Source organism: Podarcis bocagei, assembly GCF_964188305.1.
Source record: "Podarcis bocagei genome assembly, chromosome: 5".
NCBI classification, from domain to species: domain Eukaryota; kingdom Metazoa; phylum Chordata; class Lepidosauria; order Squamata; family Lacertidae; genus Podarcis; species Podarcis bocagei.
The window spans coordinates 63,166,727-63,190,397 of NC_138129.1; the positions used below are offsets into that span (position 1 = coordinate 63,166,727).

Genomic DNA, 23,671 nt, shown 5'->3' on the forward strand with positions numbered 1-23,671 from the left:
TGGGTACAATCTATTTTTCATGACAAAGCAGGTAATAAGCTGTCTTTCGTGGGGAGGAGGAAAGATTTACAAAATGTAATCATTGTTGAAATATTCCCTTTGAACTAGCTTGTCCGCAGGGGTGTCTGGCTCCCAATATCCCAGTTTCTTTAGAACACCCTTACTAGTTCTTCCCGCAGATCAGGTACACTGGTGGTTCACTTCTTTGATGTCTTGAATGAATGAAAGAAAAGCATAATAAAAGGGAGCTGTTGATCAAGCATAAAATACTCTTTAAGCTGACAGAATGGCAGAGTTAACACATCCTAAGCTGCTTTTAGTTTTTCCCTTTCCCCCCTCACATTTTCCTGTGCTTTGTGTACAGTGGGGGTTTGTATTTTTTCCCCCAAAGCCTCTGATCTATGTAGTATGCCGTCCTATAACAAAACCAGAATAGGATTGTTTCTTTCTCTTGTTTGCTTGACTACTTTTTCTTTTCCTTCTTCTCGCCACCTCCGCCTGAAAAATCTGAAGTTAACTATTCCTGTGACTGGCTTTGAACGTGTGACATGAAAGTTTGGGCCATTAATTTAAAGTAAACTTGGCAATAAACACAACTATTCCTTTCCTTCTGCAGAAGCATGTGAGATTTTCCCCAAGAATTTTAATCTTTATCTTAAAAGTATAATGTTTGATCATTTTCTTTCATAGCAAAAAGGTGAAAGTTTTCTTCCCGTAGCTCTAATTTATATCATAAATTCCTTTGCGTAATGTATACACCATATTCAAAGTGACACTCGGTCTTGCTTGCTTGGATTACATTCAAAGCCTTTCCCTCTGATGGTTCTATGTATTATATTCAGACTAAAGGCAACTGTGTTGCAGTTCAACCAACCTTTAATTCATTTTTCATAATTCAGACACAGGAGATCCTTGACTTGGATTTACGCATTGTTACAAAGGAAACTTTCTGGACTACTCAGTAGATTAGGAACCAGCAGCAAGAATTGCTGCATGATAAATTTTGTGCTAGGATTTGGAGGGCACCTGCTTTCCATGACTGCTGCCACTGAGAAACACAGCTCCCCATTGTGGGGCACCTGAAACAGGAAGAAGTTGTGCCACTTCAGTCTCTTGGAAATGGGGTACTTCGCTTCCCATTCAGAAAAAAAGGGAAAGGCAGCATTAGTGTTACCAGTGAAGTGGTGTGCTAAAGACATGTTAATATAAAAACTGAGCTCACAACCGGTTTCCAGTGTAGTGCACTCTCTTTCTATATTTATATATGCTTTCAACCTTAGTTGTTGGAAGGAAGTCCTGTTATAGAGCTATAGGATGAAGTTCAGTACAGTTCACTACATTTAGTTTCCTTCAAAAATTTGTGTATATTTTGCTTTGAAAATTTTGTGCCTTTGGGGAAATTTTCACCTCTTTCTTTTAAGATGTTCAAAGTACACAACTGTATATTACCAAGATTGCTATTTAGGGAAATGGGGGTCTTCCATCCCTTTTTGCTGGATCTGGCCATTCATCCATCTAGTCCAGCATCCTGTTCTCACAGGGCCCAACCAGGGGCATTCTCCCCATCTGCTGTTTCCAGAAACTGGTGTTCAGAAGCATACTTCTTCCAGCAATGGAGGAAGAAATAACCATTGGCATTGGTAGCCACTGATAGCCTTATCCTCCATGAAAATTAAACATTTGTCATTGTGTTCAATCGCACATCCTTAAAGCCCATTTTCATACCTTTGTCTTCACACCTGGAGTTGTTGGGTATGGGACTTGCAATGTGTGTACCTACCCCATCCCTGGTTTTGCAGCTCACATACTCAGCTGAATGTCTGAGCACAGCTTAAACCTATGTATGAATGTGTTCAAAGATTCATACCATTCCCTTCTAGCAAAGTTAGATTCAGAGTCAACTTTCAAAATAAAACAAAACAATAAAATATCAACAGCTTTAAATCAGCAATATATCAAAATAGCATAAAATCATATAAGAAGACAACAATATAATATGAATGCATGTGTCCTTCAAGCCTGGAAAGAAGCTGAGGCCAACTTATTTTGATTTAGCCTAACTTTCCTATGCTCCCAATCAGTGCCGGCCCAATCTTCTTAGAGATGGCAGGTACCACTGTGAAGTTGTCCTCCATAAGAGCAACATGTTGAGGTGAAAAAAATGGGACGCTATGTTTTGGGGTTTCATTCCCATGCAAGATCACAACTATTGCATGAGAGCATAGCAGCCCAAAATGTGGCCTTGATAAAAGCACTTTTTCAAGGCGAGATCACGGTGCCCCAAAACGCCACCATGCTTTCGCGTGAAAAAATGGGATGTCATGGTTTCCCTGGGACAACTGAGGGTTATGCTGTGGTGTGCCACAAAGCCCCCCTTTTCAAATGTCATATCCCCCATAAATGAAGAAGATGGCCTTATAACTAAGGTTGGCACCAGCTTCACCTCTGTTGTGATGGTATTTCACAACCAGGAAGCGGTTGCTTTGAAAGACCCTCAAGGCTTACATAGGCTATTGCCTCATAGCCTTAGCATCTCAGCTGCAATGTCGGGACAATAATACTGATGTATCTTCTAATAGTACTGATATATTTTAATACTTAAAAAAATTAGCATTCTAAACAACTATATTAATGTTGTTGTGGCCATCAAAAAGAACAGGGTATACTCACACAGACTTAAGTGTTCCAGTCCTCTGAACTCTACAGGCTATTCAGTCCCAGAGAGTTCCCTCTATGGCACTGGTGGTGAGCCTTTTTTCACCGAAAGGTCATGTTCCCTTCTGGGCAACCTTTGAAGGCTTACATTTCAGTAATGCATAGAGCCAAAGGCAAAGATAAGCAGCACGACAAATGTGAACTGTACCTTTTATACAGTTTCTTCACACTCACACATCACTCTCTTTCTTTCCTCCATCCATGCAAGCAACAGACATTATGGTGTTAAAAGACACATTTCAGTCAGGCAAAGACACTCAAGGAAAGTGTGAAGCAGAGCCTGTGATGATTGTAGCCTGGTTAGAGGGTGGGTGGGAAGGGATGTTGCCTGGGCTAGAATATGGAGGATCAGACCGAGAGGCCCAGAGGGCTTCATTTGGCCCTGGATCAGAGGTTCTTTGTTCCTGTCCTAGAGAATGATATCCCCCAATGGCACCAATCAAATCCACAGCCAGTGCACTACCACAGAAAGACCCTGGCCTGGTTTATCACACAATGTACCTTAGTTTGGGTGGGACCCCAGGAAGGACCTCCACTGTCAATCTTGATACATGGGCAGGTTTATCTAGGAAGAGGTTCTACTTCAAGTACCTGAGTTCCAGGTCATTCAGAGCCTTATGTTTTAAAGTCAACACTTCAACTTAGGCCCTGGTAACCTAAAGCCAATGTGGAGTAGAGGTTATATTACTGGACTAAGACCTGGGTTGTGAGTTCCCATTCAGCCATGAAGACCACAGAGTGACTTAGGGCCAGTCACTGCCTATCAGCCAAACCTACCTCACAACATTGCTGCGAGGATAAAATGGGGAGAACTATGTGTGCCACCTTGAACTTCTTGGAGAAAAGGTTGTCTATAAATACAGTTAATAATAGTAATGAGACCTGGCCTAATCTTTGTATTTCAGCCTAACCTACTTCATAGAATTATTGTAAGGGAAATTGTGTTGGTGAGGGGGGGTTGTACATGCCCTGTACGCCACCCAATCTCTTTGGAAGAGAAGGGAATTTTTTGGAAATCAATAAAAGGCCTTAGTTATGAATGCATTTGGGGGAAATAAAATCTAGCCTATGGAGTTTGTCTGAGAACATTCTGAATGTATTAATGTCCTTAAATAACCCATTTTGCTTTGAGAAGCAAGCCAACTTGTCACACCCAGTTCTGGATTCCACATTAACAACCTCCTTCCGCAGCATTAAACTTTGCCCTTGAGGACTTCTTTTTACTTTCTTCTATCCTTCAGTTACCACTTCTGTTTGTTTTGTCTAATATGTCATTATTTAGGGGGATGCACAGATAGAAATCTTTGGAACTGGGCTAGTTTGGGTTTGAAAATATAAATTTTCAGAGCCAAAAATAAAAAGACAGGCGTTTTAAAGATTATTTGAATAACCTTTTGGCCTATTTCTGTGCTGCTAGCACAGTCAAAACGTGTACTAGAGAATAAATGTTTCTGTTCTCTTTGAAATATTCTGAACTCCAGGACTGGTGTTTTTTCAATGTTCTTTGAATCCCAAAGAAAGACTTGCCAGGAGGTTTCTTTTCTTTTCTTTTTTAAGTCCCCTTCCGCAGCTAGCCCTGGATATAGGCTGACATTCTCAAAGCAATGTAATTGCCATTTCAGACTTCCTGTTTAGGATTCAGTCAAGTAGATATTGTTTATGGTTCATAAAACCTTACTACTGTGAGGATTTTAGGACACTGGCAGTATAGAGCCTCAACTTTCATAGTGCTGTAAATTAGGGAGGGGGGAGTGTGATAATACTCCTCTGAGGACATTAAAACAGAGCTCAGCAATGGTTAAATGGAATTTTATAAGCACATTCAGTGTGGAACTGTTTTGCATTACATGAGTTGAATACCTTAGAGATGACACACATCTGCAGGCACTTTATTAAATCCTTAGTCAGCACTTTTCAACCTGATGAGATTACTTCTTCATTTGACTGGAGAAAGGAAAGTGAAGATCTTGTACTGGACTGCAGAATTCTTCTTGATGTTTCACCTTGAGCATGGGGGGGGGAGGACAGTAAAATCCATTTTAGGACAACACAGAATTGTAGTAGCCCCAGGTATGGGCAAAAAAAGAGAGAAGTCTTCATGCAGGGTCTGGGCATTTCTGATGCTGCAGATTTTCTGAAGCTGTTCAGATGTGGACCTGAGTAGTTCCTTGCACTAGAGACCACTGGGAATCCCATATAAGACCAGATATTTAAAAAATTGAAATATTGAATGCATTTCTGATTGCATATTACCCAACATGCCAAAAAGTTCTTCCAGCACAAATTCTTGTTTTTACTACTTAGACAGATCTGTGAATTACAGACCAAATGTGAGCATATTTGTGGAAGCATGTGTAAGTGCATTTAAACACCCCCTTTATTTTGAAGCTTACATTTTCTTTCAATTTGTAAGGCTGAAAGTTTGTCGAAAAGATAGTTTAGCTGCTATTCGAACGCAATCCAAAATATTTTACCCTCACACCCAGAGTGGTGGAAATAGGGAAAGTGAAGTTTAAAACACTACCACAGTAGAACCACTGCCTATGGACTTTTTTTTCTGTGAGACATTATGAATCCAGTAAATGCACATGCTCTTTAATGCCTTTGAAATGCAAACAAATAATAATCAAGTGTGGTTGCATGTTTGGGGGGGGGAGGGGTTGAGGCAGCCCTCTGACTTTGTAAACAGTGTATTGGGGCATCTTATTCCGGAAAAAAGTCAGTTGGTAGTCAGTTGAGTGTCGAACATCTCTGCAAATGATTTTTTAGTGTCCAGTTTGGCCAGGAAAGAGTTAATCAGCTTTCCATTGTGTCAGACATGAGTGGTGCCTCCAGGAGTCATATTGACACCCCCAGCGCAGGGTAACTCTATTCCTTTATTGACATGTTGCTCCTCAAGAACACAACAGCACTGTCTGCAAATCATTGCTAAAATCATCTTAAAAAAAAAAAGTTTGAAAGCCTTAAGGCTTAGACAAAGGCACAAGAGCTGCAGTGCGCAGCTCAAAACTCCGGAGTCAGCAACTTCTATTGATTAAAAACTAACCTTTAAAGTAACTCTCAGAGTGTGTGGTTAGCATTTAAATTTAAACATGTCATGAGTTGATTTGTGTTACTGAATACCAACTCTGAAGGAGTTACATTCACATCAGATTTTTTTTTTCTAATTCCCTTAAGCAGCTAAAGTATTTCATGAAATGTCAGCAGGGCAGGAGAGTGGGAGAGAGGTGTTTATGGGGAGAGGGTGCGACTGGCATGAGCCTCGTATAAGTTTTCTTTCCCATGCAAATATTCAACTCTTTCTCCCCCTATCCCACCCCAGTAAAAAAAAAAAAAGTGTGGGGAGTGCAACACAATAATTAGCCCTTTGTCTAACTTTCCCAAGTGCCAGAGAGAGGCTGATTAATTAAATATACAACAGCATTGGGTTTTGGAGTGGGGGTCTCGCTTGCTGGGTAGGTCATAAATTAGGCTGAATAAATACTTCAATGTGTTTGCAGTGGCCCTGCTACGTCAGAGCCACTGGAAGGTTGGTGGGAGGAGAGCAGAGTGTTTCTTGCTAATGATAGTCACGTCTGGGTCTGTCTGGTTGCTCGTAGCAACCAGACATGATGTAACACCAGGATGAACTTGAACTTGGGGGACTTGAAAAGGGAACAATAGACCAGAGCAATCAATAAAGCCTATTTCAGTGAAGGATTACAGAGCTGCTCTGGGGTAACCTTGTCTGCAAGGCACACACTGAATAGTAAGATGGGTGAAGAAACTTCCCCACCCACCCACCCCGTTTTGAGAGGAGTGCAGAAGCACTGCAGATCCCCCCCCCCAAAAAAACCTGTGCAGTGAGTAGCAAAGGAAAGAAGTGGCATGGAAAAGTGCACCCCCTGCTGTCCAAAATGTGCACTGAGTATTATTAAAAGAAATACCATGCATTCTGAAAAAAAATGCAAATAGTTTCAAGCGTTTTACTACATGTCCCAAAGTGAAACAGGCCATCTAGGCATCCAGACTGTCTGAATCAAATCCCTGTAAGTTTGGGATGGTTACTAACTGACAGTTAACATCAACCAGAAGAACAGCAGCAACAACAAAACGCTATAAATTAAGACCTAGATATCGTTCTTGATCGCTACTTTAAAAATTAGTTCAGCCTAACACTTCTCATTTGCCTCTGTCAGTTGCATACTTTACATGGGACTCATTTCAATAAATCAGTAAATCTGTAACAGGAATGCTACTTTTAATGCTTTTAAAATAACAGTAATGTTAGGTGTGTTACCAAGTTGGATTGGAAGCCTTTATCAACTTGATAGGCAGGTCCTGGTGATAGCTTCTCTAACAACTAGGGACAAATGGTCTTTCTCTCAATTTAAAACATGTGGCTTCTTGCTAGCTACTCCTAGAATCATGATTCTAAACTTGGGTGCTGTGCGAATGTCTGCTGTGCAGGGTAATGTTTCGCACCATCCAAGCTTTACTGTTCTGTAATAACACTTAAAGGTAGGTTAGGTCCAGTCACAGACGACTCTGGGGTTGCGGCGCTCTTCTCGGTTTACTGGCCGAGGGAGCCGGTGTACAGCTTCCGGGTCATGTGGCATGACTAAGCTGCTTCTGGTGAACCAGAACAACGCACGGAAACACCATTTACCTTCCCACCGGAGCAGTGCCTATTTATCTACTTGCACTCTGATGTGCTTTCGAACTGCTAGGTTGGCAGGAGCAGGGACCGAGCAACGCGGGGATTCGAACCGCCGACCTTCTGATCGGCAAGCCCTAGGCTCTGTGGTTTAATGTGAGAGCAAATTTTATTGAAATGAATACAAGGAGTTTGTCAATATATATAGAATTTATGTGTTTGAATCAGTGCACTATTAGTAAACACTCATCTTAGTGGCCCTAATGACAACTGTTTACTCAGTTCAATTGTGTAAATAATGTACCATTCTTTACTCAGTTGAGTAATTTTATCAAAGCCAATCTATATTAATCTGGTGAATAGCACTGCTTATAAAATAATGAGCCTAGGCACCATAACCTTCAGGAAAACCTTTTGAACAAAAGTTACATATAAAAACTATTTCATTTAATTACTAACAGTCTAGCTCCGACTCATAAAATCAGAAAAGAAAGGTGGTGAAAGTGTGTGTGTGTGTGTGTGTGTGTGTGTGAGAGAGAGAGAGAGAGAGAGAGAGAGAGAGAGAGAGATGAAAAAACCCAAAGAATTAGCCAGTGGGATGAAAAAGGAAACTAGTCATCTGAATTGACTGTGTTTCTCTTGCCAACTTATTTTTAAATAAAGCAATATTTATTTAACTTGCCTCCATGACATACTGCCAAAGCTAAAAATCATGTAATCTTAAAGCCAGCAGGATTTTTGCTTTTCTTTGTTATTATGCAATTTAAATATTAATAATACTGGGTATTTTGGTGTAAGCTGATTTTGTCTGAGAAATGACAGGGACAGTAAAAGCACCACTTTGATTTGTGTCACCTAGCTGATTTTTTTTTATTTATTATGTCACTCATAAAATCCAGTGATGCAAGGGCAATGTGTTTTGTTTCTGTAAAAGAAAGAAAGGGAAAAAGGTGCAAATTATTAAAGCTGGACAGCCAGAAAATCTTTACATATAGTGTATGCAGTGTTAGACTTCAGTGATCCTGGCCTAATGACGGCCTAGCCTACTTCACAGGGTTGTTGTAAACAGTGCTTTTTCTTGGGGGGGACGAAGGGGTACACACACCCCTAAACATTTTGTGAATCTAAGTTTGGCCTCATTGAGGGGCAGTATTTCAATAGGAAATAGGGATAGGAAAATGAGAGTACCCATAAACATTTTTTTTAGGAAAAAAAGAACTGGTTGTAAAGATAAAATGGAAAGCCTCTGTGTAAGCCACTCAGAACTCCATAGAAGAATGAGAGGATACTATTGTAATAGGCAATGGTAACAATATTAAAAAACAGAATCAAAAGTTAGTTTCAAGCATTACACCAGCGTGATTCAGCCCCACTCCTCCTCCGCACCAGTGCCAATTTCCACTAAGTACACACAGCAATGGCACTGAGATGTTCTTCACAGTTGGGCTGACTTCTGAGACAAAGAGTGAACACAAGCCTGCTTCCATATGTAAGAAGTTTGGGCAACCTTCAAATGAGCACATGGATGTTTGAATCATAGTATCTGAAAGATCGTGGAGGGATGGCTTAAACGGATAACAGACGTCACAGTTGTGTATAACTGAACTCACCGTGGCCTTTAGTGTTGTGTCTGCTTGTTCAGCTGAACGTAACAAGGCCTTATCTAGTTATTTTACACTACCAGGGTTCAAAATCAAATAACTTTTTATTGGGTTTTGATTCTTCTCACGCCTTCATTGATTTGGTGGCTTTTCTGAGGTAAACCATCAAGTTTGGGGGTGGGGGCTTGGCCATATGCCTGAGGTCCTTCTAAAGCCTGCATCCAGCCAGGGTTCAAATCTAATAGAGGATTTAGTTGTTCATGTTCTTGGTAATAGCTTATGTATTGGTCATGAAGCTAACAAAGGAAGTGACTCTGTGCCAGAGGAAAAATGGGTGGGTCCTTCTCCCTCAGCTGGCTAGTAGTTAGAAAGACAATGGCCAGTGTTGAGGTATATAGAAGCAGGAGGATGCAGGATGGGAATCCAAGGCTGTGGCTAGTGGCTATGGGAGACCCTCTTGGGGTGTTAATGGTATGAGTCACCTCCATCGTAGGTTCAGGCTGTACTGTATATATGTTGTAAATACACCATACGTCATAAAGGTACCACAACTCTACTGTCCATCATTCTGAGGTAACCAAACCCTGAGTAAGCACCTGGAACCCGCTCGCACCGCTCCGAGATTGGGGTGGTGTGCAACAGTATTCTGAATCTATTGGAAATAAAGCAATTCACCTTTCCAGCCCCTTTCCTGCTGTGGTTCACCTCAGTCTGTCATGACAGACATCTATGCCCATTGCTTTGTATTTTATGGAGTGCTATGATACGTTTTAGTTTAATTTCATGGAAGACAGCTTTTATCCAGGTTTAACCTTTATTTACAAACATAGACTTGGCCAGAGAGAGAAGTATCAGCACTTTTGCTGATCCAATTGCCTCTTATTTCAGGGTTCATCTGCTGTGTTCCTCATAGCAACTGACAGTGATGTCAGTTATCCATTTTACATGTTATAGCCACAATTCAGAACTGACAATAGAGAGGCAGCCTTGCTGTGGCAATTTTAAAACATAGATCTTAGCCTTTTTCCATTTTAGCAATTGGACCTTCGTGTATATGGCACAATATTTTCACATGGTCCGAGAATGCTACAGCAAAAAAAAAAAAAACCCCACCCCTTTCCAAGTCTCAGGAGAATCCAACTGTGTTTGGACACATGAATGGAATCCAGGGGTGTGGTTCAGTTGTGGGAAATGTATAGGTAAACTAAGTTTAGCCACAACCTTCAGATTACTTTAATCCAAGATGGTCTTAATGCTTTCATGGAATGTGTAGCTCATAATACTCATTGTATTGCCAGAATTTCTAAAGTTCCAAGCAGCTCCTGAAATCTTTATGTAGCAGAAAGCCACACGCTTCTTGTACAGCTGCTTTATCCTCCCTCCTCAACTGCCTAAACCTACTTTTGGGCTCCCTACAGCAGTGGTTTTCAACCAGTGTGCAGTAGCAACATGGGCAACACTGGCCTCTGTCCCTCTTTCCTTCCTCCTCTGATTCCCTCTCACGTCTCTGCCTCCCAAAGGCTTGCACAGCTGTTTGTTGCAGCAGCTCTGGCTACAAGCTTCCAAGGCAAATGGTGCCTCTGGGGCTGACCAGGAGGTGCTTCCCAGGCCACTTTGGGGCAGTGTGAAGAGGCACCTCTCTTTGGGGGCAGCTCAGAGACAAGCGGCAGCGGCTGCCCAGAGGACTCCCAAGGAGAGAGGAGAGGAGAGGAGGCTGAGGGAACACTCCACAAGGGAGGGTGTTCGAAAAGCTGTGAGGGCCTGCCAGCTCTGCAGACAAGGGGTGACATAACTGGGCTCCTGAACCCCACAGGAGTACCATGGAAAGAATGGAGTTGGTCAAGGGAGCCATGGACCCAAAAATGTTGAGAATCTCTGCCCTACAGGTTTATTATTTAAGTGACAGTTCATGGATAGAGCAGCACTCATGACAACTTGTGTCTCTTCCATATGTTCAAATATACACACATCCGTCACATCTGTGTAATGATTTGCAATTTTCTTATTTAGTGTTCAGTCATCTCTATGTAAAAAGAATAAGAAGAGGTGCAATGTCATGTGATTTCACTGGTTTAGTACCTTGGCACAAGAAATAGCCAAATGATTCACTGTTAATTCCTAGGTTTCTTTACACATAGCCATGAACATGCCAGGGATTCTGCTGAAAGCATTGCATAAATACTAAAAATAAATCAATCTTTCCTTTCTTTTTTGTTTCCTTCTTGCAGTCCTGGTACCTGGGATAAAACTCACAGCTTCCCACCACCCACCAGACAGACCACCCGACCCCTTCCCAACTCTGTAACATGGAAGCAGCAGCAACACAGTGCAGTTACTTCGCATCCATGGAAGGGGAGATGAACAGATATTGACAGCAAGCAACTGCTCGCATTCAGAAACGGCAAAAGTTATGGTTGATTGACAAGGGCCGTAACATTGTTTGGGGGGGCGGGAGGAGGGGATTTTTTTAAAACAAAAGAACACCTTAGTGACCGATGTAATTTCTCATATGGTGCTGGAAATGTTTGGGCTTCATAATTTTTGAAGTGTTTCAACTGGTAGTGTAAGCATTAGGGACACTGGGTAGTAGAGCTAGCCTGCTGGCTGCTTACTGACTTGCTGTTATAACACTTTCCACATGGCGCCTAGCTGTTTTACAGTATTTTCACTGATTAATTTCCCATATAGGTGTGGGACTTCTTGAGAGATCATAAGGAACACACATACATGATAACTTTTGTAGTAGCTGAATTCTGCAATATAGAACTTACAGGACAGACATGGGGCATGTTTTTTTCTGTAACATATCAGGTGTTTTGTTTTGTTTTTAATTTTACAGTCGGCAGTTAGATATGTGACATGAATCATAAGAGCATTATCAACAGGTTGATTTCCACTCAAGTTGCAGAGAAATATAAAATATCAACCTACTGCTGTTCACATGAAAAAGAAAAAAAGGGTTTAAATGCTGCACTTACATGAAACATTTTTGATGATTTTCAACATGATATAAAATCCACACGGAAATGGGGAAGTTGGTCTGTTTTGATAGAAACTGACAGGAATCAATCAAAACAATCGAATTTTGAATTGAGAAAAGTGCAATTTCATTGGATAGCTAAATATCTTTGTAAGATAGAGATTGTTGAAAATTCTATTTTTGTTTTCCAAGTCCTACCACCCCAGGACTCTAAATTATCGGGGTAAAAAACAGCCTTGCAAGAAAAAAAAGGGGGGAGCTATTTTTGCTTTTTATGTTTTTTATTGTTAAACTTGTATCCCTTTAAAACTGAAGGAAATTTAAAAAGAAATACAAAATTTAATGGTGCTTTTACCACAATATGTTATCTACATTAAATGCTAATTAATCATTTTCTGTTATCAAAGCACATAATTAAAATTAAATCATAATATCTGTTAATTTTATAAGCTAAAAGTCACTATAATAGATTATGCCAATTCTGATAAAATCGTATGTGTTTCCGGCAATATAGGGTATATCACTTCTCAAAATACGTTGGCCACAACCAGACACGGAGGTAGGTGTGCTTAAGCCCATTGAAACAAATGTCCTTAAGTATGCTTCACTCTGAGTTGGACTGTGGCCCTTGAGCTAATAAGAGAAAGCTGTCCAGAAAATAAAACGCCTTTGTGTCCCTGAACTGGCGTTGGTTTTTTTCTGAACTGCAAAGGCAACAAAACAGAAGCAAAATGCTGATTCTACATCTTATACCAGTTCAAAGCAAGGACACTTGCTGAGAAGAAGAAAAAAAGTTTGGACCCAAAATGTCCTGATCTTATGTACAAAAAAAAGAAAAAGGAAAAAAAAAACAGGAAAAAAATGCAAGTGATTTTTTTTTTCCTACCAGACAGCGGAGCACCCCTTTGCTTCCCATGCAACTTTAAGAAGGTTTCCTATATTATACATATATATACGTTCTGGTTGGCGAGTCTCGCTAATCAGAGAAATTCTCTGCATGTTCTAGTGTTAGTAACTAATTTTTATATAGTTAATGTAGGGTAAAGTAGAGTGCATTAAGACACAATATTGTAATCCCTAATCCAGGCACTTGCCTTTAAACTATGTTTGTTCGGCCCTTCAGAAGGGTTTCTACTACTGTCCTATACAATCAAGTAAACTGAATTTCTTGGGAAGACACTTTGCTCCTCATCTTTTCCCTGAAACTAATTTTTTGTTTTGTTTTGTTTTATTGATTTGCACGAAACAAAAACAAAAACAAATTCCATATCAATGTGCCTTGCCCTGGATAGCGATTATTTGTGGAATTGTTGCACATGTTCCTATATTGAAAGGGGTTTTTTCCCTAGTCAAGCATTTGGAGACACTTTTTTGTAAATGTGACTTTTATGTCAGCCATTGTCAGTTTCAGCATCTTAGAATTCAGTAGGATGTTAGTTGTTCCACAGATAGCGGTAGTGTTTTCTTGTCCTGTACGGTCAGTGGCAGTGCTATTCTGAGATCTGTAGATGCTAGATTATCAGTATTTTTGATGTTGCTGCATTTTACATTTTATTTGGAGTCTTCCTTTTGTTTGTTTTTTTTTTGTTTTTTCCCAGATATATGAAAATATGCAATACCTGCTTATATCATGTAGAAGAAAAGCTTAGCAATTCTTAATTTTTCTTTAATTTTTTTTTTATTTGACCAAAGTCGGTGCTGCACTTGACGCAGTGTATTTTAGGTGTTTGTCTTTGTACTTTTTTGTGATTTTTGAATGCACACGCAGGAAGGGCTCTTCTTAGAGAAGCAGTCAAACTGTGAAGCACTAAGCTGAACCCTGCTTCAAGCAATTTTTGTTTTACAACTGTTCCTTTCACAAGCAAGCCTTAAAAAAAAACCCTCCCTTTTTCTTCAAATCCCACACCCATTTTTATTAGCAGATTGCAATCAATCCACATTCAATAAAAAGTATATAATGCCCATTTTTATATGCACGTTTTTAAAACTTCCAAGTTCTGAAAATTGTTTACTGGTTATTCTCTATTTAAGGAAAAAAATGTTTTGGATTTTCATATATGTCAAATAAGTGGTTGAGTAGTCATTTGCTCCGTTGTATTGTGTGATTGTTAGTGTTATGGTATCACATCCACTAGCCAGCATCCTTTGCCTTCCCTATAGCACTTAGCAGGGCATTACTTTATTAAAACATATGTGCACTAAAAAAAAATAAAAAATAAAAAAATTAGCAGCTTTCAGTGCTTCACAGTGAAGGGAAAAAAAGCCTAGACAAACATTTTGTCAGAACCTTGCTATAAGCCAAGGTATAACCAGTAAATTGGTTGTATATACAACGAAATTGCACCCTTTTTTAAAAAAACAAAAACAAAGCAAACTAAGCAATAGTTTGGGCAGTTAGTTGTTTTTAGTGAGCATGCCGTAGTCATGGCCGCAAAGAGAGAGAGAATCAAATCTGCCCACTCAGAAGCGATGTAATTTGTATGTTGTATAGTTTTATTGATTACACTGATTTATTCTACCCTATTTTATAATGCAGGACTTTTGTAATGTTGTTTAAATGAGGAAAATTTCTGTCAAATTAGCTTAGTGGAATTTCTGATTGTTCGTTATAAAGGCAGCATTCATAGAATTGCTTTTTTCCCCTCTGGGAACTGGATTTAAGTTGAAAACTTTCCTGTTTCCTTTTGTATGTATTTAAATACAGTTATTTTTTTCCCCTCTCTCCTTATCTCAATAGTATAGCATATTCCTATGCTTGAGAAGTATAGGCTACTGAAGAACCATTGTAAATGGACATTGCAGATATGCTGTATTTTTGAAGGTGTTTTATCGTATTAAGTTTGAAGATGGTAAAGTTAGGGAATTCTGATCGGAATCTCATAAAACAAATTGTTTTAAAGGCTTTAAACATTAGGTAGGCGGTCAAGGGTGTTTACCAACAGGGGTTGTAAAGTATTAAAGACACTAAATTAAATTTTGGTTCATCTTATTGTCATGCAGAAACACAGCAGTTCAGATCTGTTCAGGTGTGGAGAACAAACAGAGTTTTATTCCTCAAAGTAGAGCAGAGAATGGAGATCTGAGGAGAGACAACTGCATGGGGTGTGCAGTCTACAATAGAGAAATAATCCTGGGTCACACTTCAGAATCAGATTCACATGTCCATTCCCCATTTCAAAATTGGTTTTTATTCTTTGTGCAAACAACTTTTCTTTCTGATCCTTTCTTTTAAAACCGCCAGATGCACAACACCGGCTCTCGCTCCCATTTTCCGCCTCAGTCCGCCCCCTGCAAAATAACACTGCTCTCTGTGAATTGACTCCACTAGTAGTTTCCTATTCTTTCGACCACTTTTCAAAATAGGACTTTAGCTTGTTGTCATTCTGCACACCCCTGCAATAAAGTATTTATTAATCATGTTATATAGTGATATCCAACGTCAGTCACCGGGAGTATACCTTGGCTGTTTGGTGATCTCTCCCTCTTCTCTTAAGAGTTGAAAAGTGAAGGAATAGAACCCTTTTCCCCCACAGTATTCAGTCAGCCCACAGGAATATGTAAAATTCCTCTACCTAGTTTTCTTACACAGTTTTCTTTTTGTTCCATATATTTTTCAGCTTTGTAGTAACAGTGTTAACATTTACTGTACACATACATACATACACACACAAAACAAAAGACAAAAAAACCAAGATACGTGGCATAAAACAGGTATTTTTCCTTGTGTTTTTTTTTTCTTTTTAAACAAAATGTCACTTAATATTATACTTTACATTGTGTCTCTGGAAATATCTTTCTTTTTTAAAAAAAATGATTTTACTTTGGTAGAAGGCCTCCATAGAACAAACATTGCAAACCACGACCGGCATGAAAATGTAAGGAGAGCTTCAATGGCACCTAACAGAAACTCATCTTTCATGAGATCTATTGTGGGACGTCTCATGAAGTGAACTCTGCCTACCAGGCAAGGTTTCCATTAAATCAAGCTTACAAAGCCAATTTTGTCTTGAAGTCAATGCATGTATTACTGTTTGACAGTAAAACCCGGCTATGCCACCATCAAGTCCAAGGCTGTGCAATAGTCTAATTAGTATCGAGTACATTTTCCTTTTATTTTTTCCAATAAAAAAGCAGTGGGATGAAAATTGCTTTGATATATAGCAGGTAACATTGAAGCTATTCCATAGCACTTAACTGTAGTGAATACTGTGTCACCAATTCTGAAATCAATTTAATGTTTAATGCAAATCCATTACATGGTGCTATTACAGGCTGGCAAAATGATTTACAAAAATGTGACAACTTGGGGCTCAATTCACTCTGCTTTCCAACAATGTAAATGCATAGCAGTGTTTATCTGCATGAGAACTATGCACTAATATAAATCTGAAAAAAGAAATATATCAACTTTGGTATCTAGTTTCCGTTTACTTCAATCCTTGCCTTTTTGGTCATTATTATAAATGCCAGCTTTAGGACAGAAAGAAATATAAGAAAACCAGCATAATACCTGATATATTAAAAATGTAGTGCCTGTGAAATCTGTATTATATTGCTCTTCTGAAGTAAGATTTTTTCTACACCAGTAGCCTTCGCTGTCTGTCAGAACCTTCTGATATAGGTGATGTAAAATAACCGTACAATATTAATGCATGCTATTCCATAATGCTTAGTGAGCTGTATGAATATTACTCAAAGTTATGTTAGTCTTTTTTCTGACTTGGTTCTTGTCAGATAGGTTTAAAGATATTTCACTGAGAACACAAATTCTGTTTTTTTCTCTCCTTGATTTTGAGTGTTTTCAGTATTTTGGATATATACATTTAACTTAAAATTCAGTATTATTTGTTGGGGGCAACTTTTTTTATTAATAAGGGCAGGCATAGGGTTTGAAATCAGAAATCCATGCCTGGTGGTATTTTTTCCTTTGCTTAGAAGCATCCATAAGAACTCTTAAGAGCTTATCTCAGAAGAAAAATAAGACATCATTTCAATGTAAGGAACAATTCTCCAACTTGGAACTGACATTGAAAGTGGTTTCTTCGTTGACAGTGTTTAAACCAGGTACCCATGCTTGACCCTTCTTCACATCAGACCTCCTCATATTAAAACAAACTTTTAAGAACCTTTTTTAAAACCCAACCTCATGTGGCTATTTAGTTTCATGCACCATTGCAATTTTTTCCTTCAAAAGTCTGTATAAACTTTGGGCCCGATTCATAAATAGTCACTAGGCATTAACATAGGATTTTGTTGTATGATTCTTACCCCAAATTTGAGGGCCCCCTCCTCTGCCCCCATGACAAGAACAAATTTTAGCATGTTATTGTTACCAAGAGTTCACCTGATTTCATGTCCATCAGGAGGCAGAACACCTTCAATATACACATCATTTGACAAGGGGAAGGATCCCTAGAAGATAATAAGTTGATGAGAGCATCCTTATTCTGCACTTTGCACAGATAAGGGATTTTTACTGTCCTGCTGAACAAAATTCTCTTGGCCATAGCATAATCTGCTAGACTTTGTGCAGAGGTTTTGTACTTCACTTCATAATCTTTCCGAGTGCAAAGCAATGTTAGAGCGAATACTTCTAATTCAGTATTTCACTAGATTTCATGTACTCATTCCTGCATCCTGCATCCTCATTTACAGCAATGCCTCAAATCAGTGAACTCCCACCACTACCCCAAGATAGAAAGGATGAAGCCAGGAATCATCATGATCTGTAGTATAAATGCAAGAGCTGAAAAAGACCTTGGCGATTCCATGTAGAGAAGGCATTCTACTAATCTGATCTTGGAGAGCACAAATATTGACTAGAGCAAAGTGTCTGAGTGGACAGTCTCCCACCTGTACCTTCACTTTTGTTGCTACTGTAAGAAGGCAGGAAACTGATTTTGCAGCCACTTTGCAGGCTTGCAAAATGTGTTAGTGGGAACATTCAGCAAATGAGAATACCCACAACTGACCTGCTGTTGGCTTCTTTGCACAATTAGACAGTCACCGGCTCACTTGCTCAGTTCTGCCAATCAAAAGTACTTATGGACACAGTGCAACTCGCTCCCACTGGAGGCAGTGATGGCCACCAACCTAGGTGGCTTTAAAAGAGGATTAGACGAATTCATGGAGGAGGGGGCTATCAAAGGTCCATGATGACTATACTCTGATTCGGCATTTGGAGGCAGCAGTGCTTCTGAATACCAGTTGCTGGAAACCACAGGAGGGCTCTTGGGCTTGAAGCCAGCTTGTGGGTTTTCCATAGGCATCTGGTTGGCCACTGTGGGAACAGGATGCTGGACTAGATGGGCCATTGGGCTTGATCCAGCAGGCTCTTCTCCTGTTCAAATATTGAGAAATTCTTTTTCATTTTGGTGTAACAAAATGGACATGTGAGAGATCTGCTGCAAAATAACCTCAGCCCTGTGTTAATACCCCTGTGTCTCTACTTTTTTAATGAATCGGGTCCCTTGTGCCTCTAGTATCCTTGTATTGACTCTCAGAGTTATCATTTTAGTTTTATTATGTTCTGTGATAATTTGCAATTGGTTGAGAATCACTGTGGGCATCCATTCTTTTTTCAACTAAATCTCTGCAGGTTTTTGAGCTGGTGTGGATTAGTTTAACTCTTGTATTCAACCATTAGTGCTACCACCCTCTCACATTACAATACGATTACTGGAAGCAAGTACTGCATTTCCTATGCAACAAAAAAGGAAAATAAAAAATTGCTAATGCTAACAAGACTTCTCATTCTTTACAGTGTGTATGCAAGTATCTTTTTGTATCTCTTAAACTCACTGTAGTGGGAGCACGGTTTTTAGGTGATATAGTGAAACAATGAGATCATTGTATGACGGCTTGATATAGAACCCAGGATGCTCCACTGAAATTTACACTGGGTTACCTTGACCTAATGGTCAGGGGTCCCTTTACCTTTACCTTGTTGAAACACCATATATTAGTATTTTGTTTCAACGAGGTAGCCCAGTGAAAATGTTCAGGAGAGCATTTTGGGTTCTCTTATCTAAATATTCAGTCTACACTAGGGTTCCCAGAGATCCTACCTACAACATTAAGAGTTTTGAATGGCCTCATTATTGCCTCATATCAATTCTCACACACTTCGTTTAACCTGTTATGAAATTTAACAAGATCCCGCCTTTCTACAGCTGTCAGACAAATCTTCAAGCACTCAGTGCAAGGCACTGCCATCTCAGTATCCCATCGTAAATGTAGATCTGTCCCAAGAAGTTTTGCTATCTGTGCTGCCCCACATTCCACACTCCACATTCAGAAGCCAACTGGACTGGCAGCTTACAAATTTGCAGGACAAGCGCTGCAATACCCACAGCTGAGTCTGGCCTGATCACCCATTGCTCTGGGCGCAGTTTCATGCTTACTTGCTGCCCGCTCCAATGTTGTAACAGAGCAGCGTCACATAGGCAAAGAAATGCATGAATGGGGGAGGATTTAACATTCAGGTTATTTAAAAGGCCCTTCTCAAATTCCACAGGCACGTAAGAACCTTATTGGACTACACAAAAAATCTGTCTAGTTCAGCATTCTGTTTCACAGAGTAGGCAGCTAGGTGCCATTGGGAAGCCCAAAAACAGGGCAAGAAAGCAGGACAAGACAACAGTAGCACTTTCCTTTCATTTGAAGCCTCTGGCTGTAGAAATGGTTTGTTGCTTCTGCCCTTGATGTGAGAATGATAGTCACATGCTGCATCCCTTGTTCTTTCACCAAAATGGGGGGCCTTCTGACCAAACATCTCTTCGGTTCTGTCAGACACACACCAAAAAAAGCCCCCAGAGTGTTCGGGGTTATATACAAACATGGTCAGAACTCATCCACAGCAGCTATACTAGGTTTCCAAGATAAGAAAATTCAAGAAGCCAGCAGGGAGGCGCCTAAGTATATTAGGCTTTTAAAGAGGATGAGGAGATTAGGAGGTGATCACACAGACCTGCAATAAGGATCTAGTTAAAGAAAACTGTTCTGGTTGCTGGGTGGGAGGATATATAAGTTTAAGAACAGAAAGAACATGTCAGGTTTCTTAAATTTTGTCAGAACATTGTTTCTTGGGCCAACTGGAAGGCATGCAAGACCAAGATCAGATTGCAGTTGGGGCTTGGGGAGTTTGCCAATGTCAAGCACAGTATAAGGTGGAGCCCCCTCCTGCATGTCCTTCTCAAAAGGATGAGATTGAAGCAGTGCTCACAACTGGGGTATAATCTGAATCTTGCTCTTCATAATAACTTTGTTGTTGTTGGCATCCGTCTGTCTTGAGAGACAATGAAATGTCGCACAAGGCAGTGGGTAAAAGGCCTACAGCATCTGTATCATGAGGTGGTATGTACTTTTCAGCAACGGCATCCAGTTGTACATGTATATATTTATTATTATCATTATTATTTTAACACATTCATACGAAAACATATATGAAGGATAACCATCACAAGAAGCTTTAGAAGAGGACTTGCAGCAAAGACATCATCCTTATCTGTCAACAGTCTGGAGTGGGGGAGGGGGAGAGATTAATTTTTACCTGGTGCTGAAACAATACCAGGCAAGCCTCACTGGGGAGACCTGCCAGAAGAAAACCATTGGAAATAATAATTTTGTAGCCCTAGTGGATCCAACTTCAAGCATCTTTCTTCTGCATTTCTGAAGCTCCCTCTGTGTTGAAGCATACTGAAAAATAACACATTACAGTTTAAAATACCCAGTTTCCATTTCATTCCAGATGCTATTTGTTTGCCCTGACCCAGAAGGCTATGAAGGATAGCTTAATTGTGAGGGTTTCTCCATTGATCCTCATGGAGGGAACAAATCTGTTTGGCCAAGGCTATGCAAGCAAATATCTCCTTCATAGTAATGACTGGTGAATCTCATGTGCCCAGGAACATTATGTGCACATTGGAGCTCCTGCACTCATACAAGTTCCCTACATTGAGTCATGGTATATTCAGCTTTTAATAAGATGCATATTTTGCAGAGGTGTTGCCTTTCACCCATAAATGTAAAATTTGTAGAGAGTAAGAATAAATACCCTAGGCTTTATATTTATTCTATAAAAGAATGAAACCCTTGTGGGGTGCTATCTACTCTAACAAGGGATTTCACTTTTTCCTGGCAATCGGCTTTCATGCCTTCCCATCACTTCTCACTTACCCCTTTCTGAGCTTTGCATTTCCTCCAACCTCCCCCCCCCCCACATGCACACACAAATGATTTGCAGCTTGAATACATTTTATTAATCGGGCAAACCTGCTGCATTTGCATGCTCTACACTGAGCACAGAATTTGGCCGACTTGGCCTAGCAGGCAGAGAGCCGTACACCTCAGGCAGAGCAGAGTGGTGGGACTTCTGTTAACTGGCTATTTTAATCAGTATCTGGGTGGCTTCCAGATTCTAACATTGGCACAGCTTGGCAGGGATGGCCTAATTTTCACTGTATTAATATGCTCTTCTTGGGTAGGAAATTGCCAGCCGCTGGAGAGCCTAAACAAATGCCACAGAAATAAATGCTAATGCTTCAAGTACAAGGAATGCTCATGGGCTTCAGTAACCTAGGTGCAAAGCTTGAATAATGGTTTAAAACAACCCTCCTTTTGTTACAAAATACTGAAAGAGGTCAGTTTCATTTTATTGCTGCTTCCAGTCAGGGGCATCTCTCTCTCCTTCACACAAACACACAGGCTCAAATTGCAGTGGCCCAGTCATATGAGCTATAAACCAGGAACTTCCTCAACATTTAGTGCTGTGGTGATGAAGGGGCCTGGCACTGAATTTTTACCTCTGCCCTGTCAGGTAGCTTCCTTTAAGCTCCAGCCCCTGCAGCAAACAGAAATACTGTACAGTACTTCAGTTTTCAGTTGCTGTTCATTGGGAGCTGCTTCCTTTTGAACTACAGAACGGAACTGGGCCTTTAATACTCTACAGCCCAGCCTTCTTGCTGCTTCATATGAGTACAATTCCTATTTTTATTAATACAAATGGCTGCAGAGTTATAGTGGGCTGAAGAATGCACTCTCAAGGAAAAGATAAAGATCAGATATGGTTTCATATCAAACATACAGCAAAACTCTATAGAGTAACACATTAGAAACCTGGGCGGTTTCATCTTGCTGTACCTCAAACAGGATCAACTCAGTTCCAGTTCCCCCAGTTCCTGGCAAAAGAGGATAGCGGAGGAATGCCTTCCCTCCTGTCCTGCATTGTCTCAAGGTAAGTAATACGCTCTGCTTCATCCTTCCCTGCAAATGAGGGGAAATAGCTAAACGTGCTCCTCTCTCCTTTATTCTCCAGCAGAAATGTGTTTGCAGCAGTGACTTTCGTGTTGGTGAAAGAGGAACACCACCTCTGCTGAACACAGTAAAAGATGATCAAATATCTCTAAAGCTTGGAAAGAGTCAGTACTGGGATACTTTCCTCCATCCACCTGACCGTTTTGACTGTTGCCAGGCCAAATCTATTCCTGGGTCAGTTCCGCAGCGTTGACGTGCTGAACTATTAAAAGTGCCTCAAGTGATTGGCTGGGAGGCACAGGGCCTTCTTGGCACGACAGGGGAAGTCCAGCAGGCCCCTTCCAGGACCCCCTGAGGCCAGGGGCAAGGGTACCTGGCTGCTGCCCCCTTCTGCATGGGCCTGGTCAAAAGCCCTAGCTATTCACCTCCACCTGCCTCTCAGGGGGAATGCAACCAAACCAAACTTCCCCTCAACCAGGCTCTCACCCTGCTTGAAGGCCACAGGCCTGTCTCACACAGTGCCTGGCCTACGCTTCTATAGTCCGACTGAAAACACAGGCCATCCCTGCGTCTCCATGGGGCCAACCCAGCCACAGTTGATCCCACCACCACCACCCTCCCACGGCAGAACCAGCTGTTATAGTAAGGCAGGCCCTGGCCAAACCCCAACCCCACAGCTGCAGTCACTCAGGCAGCAATTAGACCCCAACCTCCACTACAAACAGCAGAAAACTCTATTAGGCTACAAAGAGACATGTTGTATCTTAAGGGAAACATGTATATGGGTTTTCAAAAATTGCAAGCTGGAAATGCGGAGAACTGAAGGTAAGTGGGGCAGGGGAGGTAAAAGACTGAAATTGGCAGGTTTGCTTGTCCCTGCTTTTGCTGTTTCCTTTTTCTTTTTAGTTGTTTTTATTAAAGAAGGTTCATAATTAACAAGGGTACATGCAGTTTTCAATTCAGAGAGGCCTTTCTACAGGTCAGTTTCATTCGCTGTGAGGACACTGCTGTCATAGAGATTGTGAGGTTGGCGGAAGCGGGGGGAGAAAGGGCAGGTAGTGACTTTTCATTTTTGTGTGGAGCTTTTGTGTCGGCGCTGCAAGGATAGGTTTCTATTTATCTGTTTGTTTTTGTTGGTGGTGCGAGAGGTTGGAAAGGCCAGAGTTGGTTGCATTTAGTTGATTGCAGTGATTTTGTTTGTGTGTGAGAGAGAGGGTGGGTAGAGGTCAGATTAGCCATCTTGAGTTGTAGGCTGTTGTGGGGGTTTATGTTGTTGTAATAAAGGGGAACCATGCTGAGGTGAAGGCATCCTCTTTGGGGTTTGTTCCTGATTGGTAGGAATATGGCTGTCCATTTAGGGGCCATGGAGTCTTCTGCTACATCACTAATGTTTACTGGGATATCTCGTATTTTATTTCTCTCTCTCCCACCCACATTTTTTGCCAATGGTTAGTTCTGGAAACGTGGGAGGGGAAACTTCTCCCT

At 40.6% G+C, this 23,671-nt stretch overlaps 1 protein-coding gene and 1 long non-coding RNA gene across 10 annotated transcripts in view; both read left to right on the forward strand.

Moving 5' to 3' along the window:
• NFIA (nuclear factor I A) overlaps positions 1 to 18,676 on the forward strand; it is a 427,373-nt gene extending 408,697 nt beyond the window's left edge. For all 9 annotated transcript variants that reach the window (XM_081193801.1, XM_081193806.1, XM_081193800.1 and 6 more), the window contains one exon: positions 11,181 to 18,676. In XM_081193801.1, the coding sequence (XP_081049927.1) occupies positions 11,181 to 11,257 (77 nt within the window). In that variant the 3' untranslated portion in view covers positions 11,258 to 18,676. The remainder of the gene's footprint in view (positions 1 to 11,180) is intronic.
• Positions 18,677 to 20,386: 1,710 nt separating this feature from the next.
• LOC308586847 lies at positions 20,387 to 22,333 on the forward strand. Its single transcript, XR_014008097.1, has 2 exons — positions 20,387 to 22,166; positions 22,251 to 22,333. It is a non-coding gene; the product is annotated as an uncharacterized lncRNA (long non-coding RNA).
• The last annotated feature ends 1,338 nt before the right edge of the window (positions 22,334 to 23,671 follow it).